The 11,269-nt window shown below is 40.4% G+C and overlaps 1 protein-coding gene across 1 annotated transcript in view; it reads left to right on the forward strand.

The window, feature by feature from the left end:
* The window catches only part of PLCZ1 (phospholipase C zeta 1), an 87,425-nt gene that overhangs the window by 41,260 nt on the left and 34,896 nt on the right, over window positions 1-11,269 (forward strand). The window contains 1 exon segment of the mRNA XM_019544483.1: window positions 2,386-2,502. Within this exon segment, the coding sequence (XP_019400028.1) occupies window positions 2,386-2,502 (117 nt within the window).

An 11,269-nucleotide genomic window follows, 5' to 3' on the forward strand; every position in this document is an offset into this window, starting at 1 on the left:
TTCTTCTCTCAGCTTGCTTTATGAAGAAATAATGGAATATTTTTCCAAATGAAAATATTTAGTTCATAATTTATTTAAAGATCCTATTGTTTTTATAAAAACCAATACTGTATGGAAAAGGAATAATCTAAATACACTATATTTTGTTACAAAGGACTATGGCTGAGTTTGTATTAAATTGCTGTGGTCAGTACTCTAACAGAAATGGAATACATTTTTACTATATAATAGGCTGTATTCCACCGTGACTGTACATATGCACTAACCTAAATGAGAATTGCACAGTGGTATATGGACATTAAAGAGAATAAACCCCATAAGCACCTGGTTTGCTGTAACTGGACCAAACCCTGGTGTTAGGCCAAACAGAATTATGTAGCAATATAATCCTGTGCTGATCTGCTCCAATCTGTTATCCAGGGGGTGTGTCTATACATTCCAAATGTGCTGTAATTACTGCACATCAAGTTTACTACCTGTAACAATGGGTACTAAATTAATGCGCTGTAATCAGCACTCCTGAGCATTAGTGCAGATGAATGATATTTGTGTGACACTACTGTGCATTAGACTAAATCAACTGAGCCTTAGCATGGGCTTTGCTAAAGCACAGTAGAATTAGTTTTCTGCACATTAAGTGTTTCATGTAGATGCGTCCAGGGGGTGCCTCTATATGTGCAATTAGCATGACACAATAAACTCCCGTGCAGTTTGTTCTACAGTCAGTTGCTCCTGGGCTCGGTGTCTACATGTGCATCTGGGACTGCAGCAGTTTGAGCTGGGTCAGAGTAGCCCCAGGCTGGCATGGGGCAGTGGAAGGGCTGGCTGGGGCGCAAGGGTGCTGCAGTGTGAAGCTAGGTGGCAGGCAGCTCCTGCACTGTAGCACCCTCATGCCCCAACCAGCCCCAGTCACTGTCTACATGTGCACTTCAGCAGAGTAAATTACTCTACCGTAGGATAATACTGTCTGGGACAGTAATTAATTAAATGTACTGCACCCTAATACCGCTGCACATGTGGACTGTGATGCTTCACTGTGGAGCTAATTAGTCAGCTCCGCAGTAAAGCTCACATGTAGATACACCCAGGAACTATTTAAGGCAGTGTCAGATTGCTTTAACTCTAGGCAGTTGCCTGCAGCACTGAGAGAACATTAGAGCAGCCTGTCTACAAGGAAAAAGTTTGACCTAAAAGATTCACTAGCTGGTTTCATTGGAGAGTGGTCTAAGTTGCTAAAATGCAGCTCAGGTTCTTACTGGCAGACTGAAAGTAAACTTCTCTTTTGTCTACCTGACAAACCACTGTTTGTGACAGGGGAGCAAGCAGCATTTGAAAGAACTGGTTGCTTACAGACATGGAAAAAACACCCAAACAAATGGTGTCTTACCTTCAGCTCAGTGCACTGCTGAAGTGCAACATGTGCCCAGAAAAGGCATAGTGTTAGTTTGACCCAGCTCACCCAACGTCCATATAGAGCGGGTGCTTTAGTGGGGCCTTTTGGCACTTTTATCTAACAGTTGGTTGAATCAGGCTTTAGATAAGTGTCAAAAAGCCCTGCTGAAGCACGCAAACTATACAGACACTGGGGACCCAGGTCAAACTAACGCACGTCCTCTTCCGGTAAAGTGTGCCCCCCCCCAATGTCTGTCAGTGACCGCTAAGTCTAATTGACAGAAAGACTGCTGGTAGAAGCAGTGCCAGCGGAGTCATCCCTGCCAGTAAGGGTTAGAGACGTTTTAAAGACAGATTATGTCTTGCTGTGAAATCAGCCCACTGAGCAGTTGGTTTCTCTCTGAAGATTATATACAAGGTTGTCAATTAAATATTTTATTTTTAGTAACCTGGACACCTTTTCACTGGGCAGAGATTATTAATTCATAGAATGTAGGCCATGAAACAGCAATCAAATGCTAACAGCTTTTGGCCATTCCAGCTTGAGCTGGTATTTTCCTGTTGAACAGTTTTAAAAGCAAATGGTTTTCTAATCCATTTTGTATTTCATCCTCTCTATTTCATCCATTTTGTATTTCATCCCCCAAAAAGCATGCTTAGTTTTGATGTAAAAATACACTAAACCCCCATCACCAACAAAAGATGTGATTTTTTTTCCCCCAAGAGGAAGCACCTAAGTTACTACCTTAATAGTGATAATTAATGTAGTGTATTATTGAGTTGTTTCAAAGTAGCACACATACTTAATAAGGCAACATCAGATGTGTGAGGAAATAGTTTAAAAAATTTGTAGCCTGGTTTTGTAGGTTGTGCCAACCCCTCCCCCGCTGCATGATCTCATCATTTATATAAAATAGGATGTGCTTTAAAAATGTTGTGATCTATTCTTAGTAATGCTTGTCTTACCAATCCTTTATCATTATTTTTTTGCAGCAAATGAATTTATTTTGCATACTGCCAGATTTATTGCAAGGATCTATCCAAAAGGGACCAGAACCAACTCTTCTAATTATAATCCTCAAGAATTCTGGAATGTTGGTTGTCAGATGGGTATGTGCTCTCATGTAGTGTGTACAATGTCAAAGTTCAGCACAGACTAGTTATAAGTTTTTGAAAACTATTTGCTGAATTCTTGCTTATCACCCAGTACTTAAGTAGATTATTTTTCTCCATGAAACTAAGTGTCATCACATGAGTTTTCTATCATACATAATTCTGTTAAAGCCATCTCCCATAATCTTTCATTTGGGACATAGATTGATCTCAGGAGAATTCAATGAATTTGTTTTAATGGGTATATTTTCATATCAAACATTTCACAATTATTGCAGTTGTAGTATAGCGTTGTGTTTTCAGTACACCTTTAACTGCAATGTCATTTTGCTAAACCATACAAAGAATGATACTGTTTGATTTCCTTCTCCATTTTACACTCCCAGCCCAAAGGTTAAATAAAGCATGACTTCCCAGCATAGTACTTTATATAAAATTATAGCAAAAACATGTACATAAACAGAATTAAAAAATGAAATAGAAAATTCAAAAATCTCTCCTTTTAAGTCTAATGCTTTTACAGCTGTAAGTTTTGCATATATATATATATACACATAATGTAATTATTATTATTTATATCAATAAATATAACTATACTGGGGATATGCAACATAACGTAATATAACATAACTGCCACAGGACAGGATCCCCAAGGATGGCTGTAATTTCCTAAGACCCCTTGACCATGCCAATTCGACCCAATGGGCACTCTCTATTCTCACCCGCCATGTCTTGATGGAAGATGTGATGTAGGGAGGCTGCCTTCACGTCTGGTCAGACATGGTCCTGATGGACTCCCCTGGATCCCGTGGGTCCCCAGCCTTACGGGTTATATGCGTGGCGCCAACTGCATATGCCATGTGCCTCAGCCCCCTATTTTCATTGCCCTCTGCTGGACTCTCTCCATTATGTCCATATCTTTTTTGTAATGGGGGACCCAAAACGAGATACAGTACTCCAGTGGCCACACCAGTGCTGAAGAGAGGTGGGGAACGCTGGCAATACTCCTACTAATGCAGCCCAGTATCCTGTTAGCTTTCTTTGCAACAAGAGTACACTGTTGACTCATATTCAGATTATTGTTTAGTGTAACCCCCAAGTCTTTTTTTTTTTTTCAGCCCTCTTGCTTAGCCAATGAGCCCCCAGCCTACACTGGTGCATGGGATTTTCTGTCCTAAGTGCAGGACTTTACACTTGTCCTTATTGAACCTCATGAATTTCTTTTGGTCCAGGCCTTTAATTTGTTGAATTCTCTCGAAATCTTAGCCCTACTCTTCATCATATCTACTAATCCTCCCAGCTTGATAGCATCCTCAAAGTTGCTGAGAGTGTACTCCATCTCATCTTCCAAGTTATTGATGAAGATATTGAACCAAACCAGTCCCAGGACTGATCCCTGGGGCACTCCACTTGATATTGGGTGCCAACTAGACATTGAGCCATTGACTACTACCCTTTGAGCCCAACCATCCAGCCAGTTTTCAGTCCATCTTATAGTCTCTTCATCCAACCCATACTTTCTTAGCTTGCTTGCAAGAATTTGTAGGAGACTTTCAAAAGCCTTGCTAAAATCAAGGTATATTGTGTTCCCTGCTTTCCCTGCATCCACAGAGCAAGTCATTGTATCACAGAAAGATGTCATGTTGATCAGGCATGACTTGCCCTTGGTGAATCCATGCTGACTGTTCTCAATCATGTTCTTTTCCTCTAAGTGCTTAGAAATGGATTCCTTCAGGACCTGCTCCATGATCTTTCCAGGAGCTGAGGTGACATTGACCAGTCTCTAATCCCCCAAATTCTCCTTCTTCCCTTTTTTTAAAGATAGGCACTATCTTTGTCCTTCTCCAGTCTTCCAGGACTTCTCCCAATCATCACAAGTTTTCAAAGGTAATGGGCAGTGGCTGTGCAGTCCCACAAGCCAACTTTCTCAGCACCATTAGGTGCATCACGTCCAGCCTCATGGACTTGTACGTGTCCGGCTTTTCGAAACATTCTCTAACCTGTTCCTTCCTATTTAAATAACTTTGTTCCTTTCTTTTTAGTACCCCTGCTCTCTTCAGTTCTATTCAGAGCATCTGACAAAGTATGCTAGAGCTGACAAAAGCTCGTGCTTCTAAGGAGTTGGTTTGTAAAATGCCACCCTGTCCTGTATTTCGCCTAACTTCCAACTAATATGGCAAACTACATCTCTCTATTTATGTTATTTTAGACAATGAAGTAAAAGTAATTGTCCTCTACAATAAGCTCTGCATTCCCAGACAAGAATATAAATGCATACACATTTTAGGAACCAGATTGTACTGTATCATACATTTTACATTCATTAAGCCCCACAGTTTCTATGCTAGATTGTCAGCTACAGCTAAGATATAGCTTGTGTAAATGAAGGAAGAAAGAAAAGGAAAGGTTGCTTTAAATCATGTTTCCAAGTTCTTGATCCTGAGGTCTATCTTGGGCCCCAGCATAACTGGAGCCAAAATGAATGTGTTTATTGGACACATGTTGCTTTTGCAATGCTATATATGTCTTTATATTACTACAGAAACCAAGCAGACATCCATTTAGGCTGTTTGGGGTGCTTCAAACATGTTTCAAACAAGAGATTTTCTGTAGTGCTACTTTTTGTAGGAAGGCCAGAGGAAGAGCAGATGGCTCCTTCACAGCCTGCCCAGCAATGGCAAGTTGGCAAAGAGCCCTGCTGGGATCCTGCTGCCATGTTGCCATGGGAGCACAAGCAAGAGCTGGTGTCACTGGCAGCAGGAAGAGCTGTTACCACTGCCACAGAGCACCAGCAAGAACCAATGCCACTCATCATGGCTATTGCTGATGCCACAGCAAGGCAGGTTTTTTGACAGTTGACACTGCAGGACCCATAATTGGGACCATGTCCTGCAGCAACAGTTAAAGACATCCCCTGACTGCCCAGAGCCACCAGAAGCAAAGTGGGTGACTCCACTTGTTCCCTTCCCTGTCCGATCAGCTGTTGCCAGGTTGCCCAGTCAGTTGTTGCTGTAGTGGCAACAGCTGATCAGATGAGCCTATATCAGTGATTTTATTGGGTTTACTGCCCCTTATCCCTTGGCAGTTGGGACGGGGGTAGTTGGGAGCTAAGGAGAAGCCTCCTATTGGCCCCTGACTGGAGAGGCAACTTTGAGCAGACGAGAATCACTGGAACATAGTGGGCATCAGTCACACATTTCCTCCCAAGCCTGCTCCATAAAAATCAGTATTTGGTGGTGGGCTAGGAGATGAGGGGCAAGTGTATCAGTTCTATGCCAGTCAGGAATTCTCTTCCCCTGAATGGATCCTTTGGCTTCCCAGTTGTTTTGCTGCCTCATAGCAGTGCAGTAAATTCAGGAGAAGAACAGTGAATCTTATCCCTTTCTGCCTAACTTCCTTATTTTCAATATGAAGCAGGTTTTTCTCAGCAATAAAATAATGACATTTTTTCTCTCTCCTCCATTCAAGTTAGCCTTTAATTTGAAAGATTTACAAACAAAAATGACTTGGCTACTCACCATGCTTTGGAGGTAGGCTCTCAATTGAAAACAATTTCCCCCATTTTAGTGGCTTTGTTTACTCACACTCTCTCTTCCCTTTTTTGTGCTTACATTGAAAAGATTCCCATTATAAAACTAAATCATTTTGTTACGCCATCATCTATCATCTATTAAACAGAGAAGCTGACTAATCCCTTTTTCTGCCATATGTAGGCTTTTTCTTTTTGAAGCTCTGCACTGCTTTTTCCTGTCTCCACCCTTAGCTTTCAATTTGCACTTAATTTAGACTCTTGCTCTGAATACGTTTTGGCAAGATTACATTCTAATGAATGGCCTTGGACACAAGTTTCTAACAAATATGCACATGCATATTATTTATTATTTAAAATACTAGTGCATTTTCACAGTAACTTTCACCACTGTATTAGAAATGTAAAAGGAACAGTATTCCAAAGCTTCAGTTGTGATAAATTTCTGTCCCTAGTGTCCTTGAATGCAACCAACACAGGAGTGCTTTCAGTTTAAAATTCTGACAGTGCAGTGTGGAAAGTATCGAAATCCGTCAACTGTTTGAAGCTCTATCAACCGCTAACTGAAGACCCAAACAGATGGAGGCTTAAGAGGCTTAAAAGTTGTAAACCATTCGTACATGAAGCCTACAAGCACCTGGACAAGTTTGGGGATGCTGAACCAAACCTATGGGCAGCAACAGAGTGGGCCGACCTCTGGGAAAGGTCAGACCTATTCCTATAGCATTTTATGCCAACACCAAACAAGCCCCTATTGGGTATGACTTTTGACAGAGAAGTGTGAGTCAAGCTGAACAGACTGAGATCTGGATATGGGCAGTTCACAAGTACAACACTTCACAAGACGAACATCTTGGACAGCCTCTTGTGTGAATGTGGAGTCCAACAAATAGCAAAGTACTTAATAGAAAGCTGCAATCTTTACAAATGCCCAGATGAGGTAGATGGAATCTGCACTTGGAGTTATAATGCCAGACAGTGACTTATAGATCTGGAAGTTGGTATCTGACACCATACAAAAGAAGGAGTGGAATGTGGTCCTCCTCATGTGCATAGTTTCGGGGCCAGAAATTCGGAGTGATCTAGAAAGCAATGAGTATTGAGTTTGCTAGCATGTCTTCACACAGATCTGCAAGTTCAGTGCAAGTGTTTTAAAGAACTCCCTGCTTCTCTCTTCTCTCTGTATTGCTTGCTCACTTTATCTGTTTTAGATAGACTTAATGTTTATAGTAAACACAATATATTACGCAGTTAATATAGTTGTTTCTGGTCCATGCTGTTCCACAGGTCTGTCTGTGCTACAAATTTGGTCCTGCGGTAAACTGTTGCTGGAGGCAGTGGTGCAAGAAGCCATGTTGGTGCACAGGGCAAACCCTGTGGGAGATCAGGGTGGGGGCACACAGTTCTGAGAGCGGGGGATGCAGCTCTAGAGTGGGGGAGGAGAGAGCACAGGATTTGGGGGGGGGGGAAGCAGAGTCTTTGGCCCAGCATCATTGACATGTTGGGACTTCAAAGCTGCCACTGCATGAGCTCTGTCCACCCTAGCTCTGCTGGTCTTAAACCAACAGCATCTGGGAACTGTTTTGGGGTCCCAACATGGCAATGCTGCTTGTGGGGGTGAAGGGCAATTCCAGTGCCCTCTCCTAACTTGACACCTGAGGCAGGTACCCCTCTTACCTACTACTAGGTATGCTACTGGCTGGAGGTGTCCTGTGGGCATTTCCATGCCATCTCAGCTTTGTTAGGTCAGGCTGCACCCCGTTGGACTGATGCTGTTGTGCATTGATGTACACGAGCCCATAATTGGGGTTTCTAGCAAAGCACTTCCTATGTAACATAGAAATTGTGTTTTTTCTTTAGTAGCTGGTTTGCTCTACTTGCCAGAAGAATTAAAAATAAAAGGAATAAAAGGTTGGATCAGCCTCCTTGATCCCATCACTTGAAACTTTCTTTCAAGAAACACTGCATGTCTGGAACTGGTCAGGAATAAATGAGACTGTATGCATGTTGTTTTCAGTCCTCTCAGATCCACTACTGACACCCGCAGATCCTAGATTAATTAGGTTAGTTTTGTAATTACGACTCTGCATTCCAAAGCTCAGCTATCAAAGCTCCATTCAGGGGGATTTCCTATGATTTCTCCACTGTAATTTCTATGTCCATCAGCTGTGTGGTCTGAACTATACCCTGAGTGCTTCTATATACAAAGGATGTTTGACAGAACTCCCTGTTCAGGGGGTTTCTATGTTCCAAGGCTTTGCAGTTTATCTACTCAGGCCTTATATCAGTGTTGTCCATGCAGTATGCTAGTAGGATAATGGATTAATTGTTGTAGGAGTGACATCGTCCCATTACTTCTGAGACATTCCTGTCATGATACCAACAGAAAAGTCTGTCATTTCTACTTCATCTATCATAAACCAGCAAGGAAAATCAATTCAGTCTTTCTTCATAGACAGCCTTCACTATGTTTGACAAGCAAACAGATTGATTTACCTCGAGCCACCTCTGAAGAAAAGAAAGATCTCAAAGCACTTGTAGGACTTTGCTAAACAAATTATACCTCTTTTGCTTCTTCTGAAACCATTCACAATAGCGCTAAGTTTCATTGACATTGGCTGTTTTGGCATTGACATTTCTAATCCCTGTATACACTTTTTCAGTTAAAACTTGTTCTGAACTCTCAGTACAAAGGTTTCCTAAGTCTAATTTCTTATCAGTGATCCTGAGAAAAGATGCCTAACATCTGCATGGAAAACAACCAGCTGCTGCATATTTGAGAGAAAATATTTATACCTGCCATTACTTAATTATTAATTTACTACAGCAAAATCCTCTCGAGCATTCCTTTTACGTATTTTGGTTTAATTTCTGGTTTTGGGTTCAGAATAAACCAAGACAAGTGTCTTCTTTAGCCATTTATTTGTTTATCAAAGCAACCTTTCATCAGTCTTCTACCATAAAATAGGCTATAGATATTTAAAACATGATTCCCAGTTGGCTTTCCATTGATCTCTGTACGAATTGTACGAGGCCTTTAGCTTCGGTCAGAGGAAAGTGCCTGTAAGTACTGATTTTATCATAATGAAGCACTTCAAAAACAACAGTTGATAGTATATTCTCTGAATCTTTGTCACACAACATTTCCTTGGTTTCATTTTTCACTTCCTTAAGACACTTTAAATATAGAATGAAACATTTATGAAAATCACAGACTTGAACACATTGGATTTTGCTAAGGTGAGTCTTACACAGAAAAGCACCTTCAGGAGATTTTTGTAGCTGACAAAAATTAGTATGCCTCCCACATACAACTGCAGTGTAATTGTGGAAAGAACTAGGTTGGCATATACATATCTGCTTTTTATTTACTAAATAAAATGAAAAGCAGAAATGTATACACTGGCAAAAAAAGACAAGGCAGGTTTTTAAATAAGCAGATATCAATTGTATTCCACAGACAGAACATAGAGCAAAGAAAAAAAAATCAAACAAACAAACAAAGAGAAAAAGGCGAACGCTTTAAACCTCCCCCCCTTTTCAAATATGGCCTTTGAGTTAGTGAGGTGGAAGACATTTTTCTATATACCACAACAATCTACGAGAAAGACTAAAACATGCCATAATTTGTGTAAGACAGACATGGTATGATGGGTGAAGAATTTTATTTTAGAAGAAACAAATATAAAACAATGTTTACTGATGTACTTAAGAGCCCTCATATAAATTTATATGATACACTAAGAGTACCATTATTTGTACTGTGAAATTTTATGTGGAGTTTTAAAGGACTAACCTCTAGCACAGGTCAACTAAAACCCCATAAGGGCATCCAAGTAAGCTCATCACCTGTAAAAAATACTCTTATTTGCATTTTGATGTATTAAACATACAAGAAATTAATTTGTCATCCAATAGTTCAACTATGTATGGAGTAATGAAGAAGTATTTAAATATCTTCATCGGAACTTAGGTCCTCACTTTGTGACCTGAGTACACACAGCTTCAATATCATACTAAAAAAGCCCCCAAACCTATATGCATATTTGGTTTCTTTTATAATATCATATAATATTGGATTATAACTCACTGAAAACAGTAGGTTTTTGTACTGCTCTTCATTTAAGATAGCTATAAGAACCATGCCACTGCCTCAAAAAAAAATGCAGATGAAAAGCTGCTCATGGATTTAAACAATTTCAAAAGTGGGGGAGGGTTATTATTTGGGAATGTGTGTTTCTGTCCACATGTTTGTCTCTAAGAAAAGCAGAGAGTAAGGGCAAACAAAATCCATGGTACTGGCTTAAAAAGCCATAGCACAGAGAATGAGGCAAGTGCCTTTGGCTCCTCCTGTATTAGGAAAACAATAGTTTGTACATTGCTCCTATGTAAATAAGATTTCATTAAAGAAATATCTAAATCCAGCACCAATTTCTCCTTTTAACTGGTATAATACACAAGACCCCAACAAGGAGGGCTAGATTCTGAGGTAAAAAGGGGGCAACAAAAGGTGTGCAAAGTAAGATCCAGATTTCTAGGACAGAAATCATGAACCGGTATAACTAAGTGATATACAATGGAACAAATGATAGAGTTGCTTAATAGTAAATAACAAAATATAATAAAAAGACCAATAGCAATGCAGCATCTGGAAGTTTATCAGAAATAATTGACAGATTAATGTAAAATCTATGTTGGAGCGATAAGACTGCGTGTCATACTAGGAAGCAATGGTGAAATGGATCAGATGGGCACCTGCATGTCAAAGATCAGAAAGTATTTCTTCATGATAGGACAGACCCAGCTCTAACTTAAAAACTTGCTAACAAAGGCAAGGCCCAAGCATAATGTCTTTGGGCCCAGTACAGACTTGTAAGGTGGAGGCACCTGGGCCTCTTTAGCCTAAAGCAGAGAAGGTTGAAAGGGGACTTTTTGGACAGAAGATTTAGATTAGACATCCGCAAGAACTACTTCACAGTCAGGGCGGCTAGGATCTGGAACCAACTTCCAAGGGAAGTGGTGCTGGCTTCATAGTGGCTTACTGCTGTATCAGAGGACTGTATCAGGAGCTTGATGAAGCTGTCACAAGTAGGGCTGTGCAAAATTTCACTGCCAGTTTTTTTTTTTGGACGCTGTTTTGACATGTTTCAAGGTCAAAACAGCAAATCAAAATGGAACAGATATAGTTGAAATATCCTCAAAACACAATGAGGCAAGGCAAAACATTTTGCTGTT

This window comes from Crocodylus porosus, unplaced genomic scaffold (assembly GCF_001723895.1).
Source record: "Crocodylus porosus isolate Cpor-Errol unplaced genomic scaffold, CroPor_comp1, whole genome shotgun sequence".
In the NCBI taxonomy this organism is placed as follows: domain Eukaryota; kingdom Metazoa; phylum Chordata; order Crocodylia; family Crocodylidae; genus Crocodylus; species Crocodylus porosus.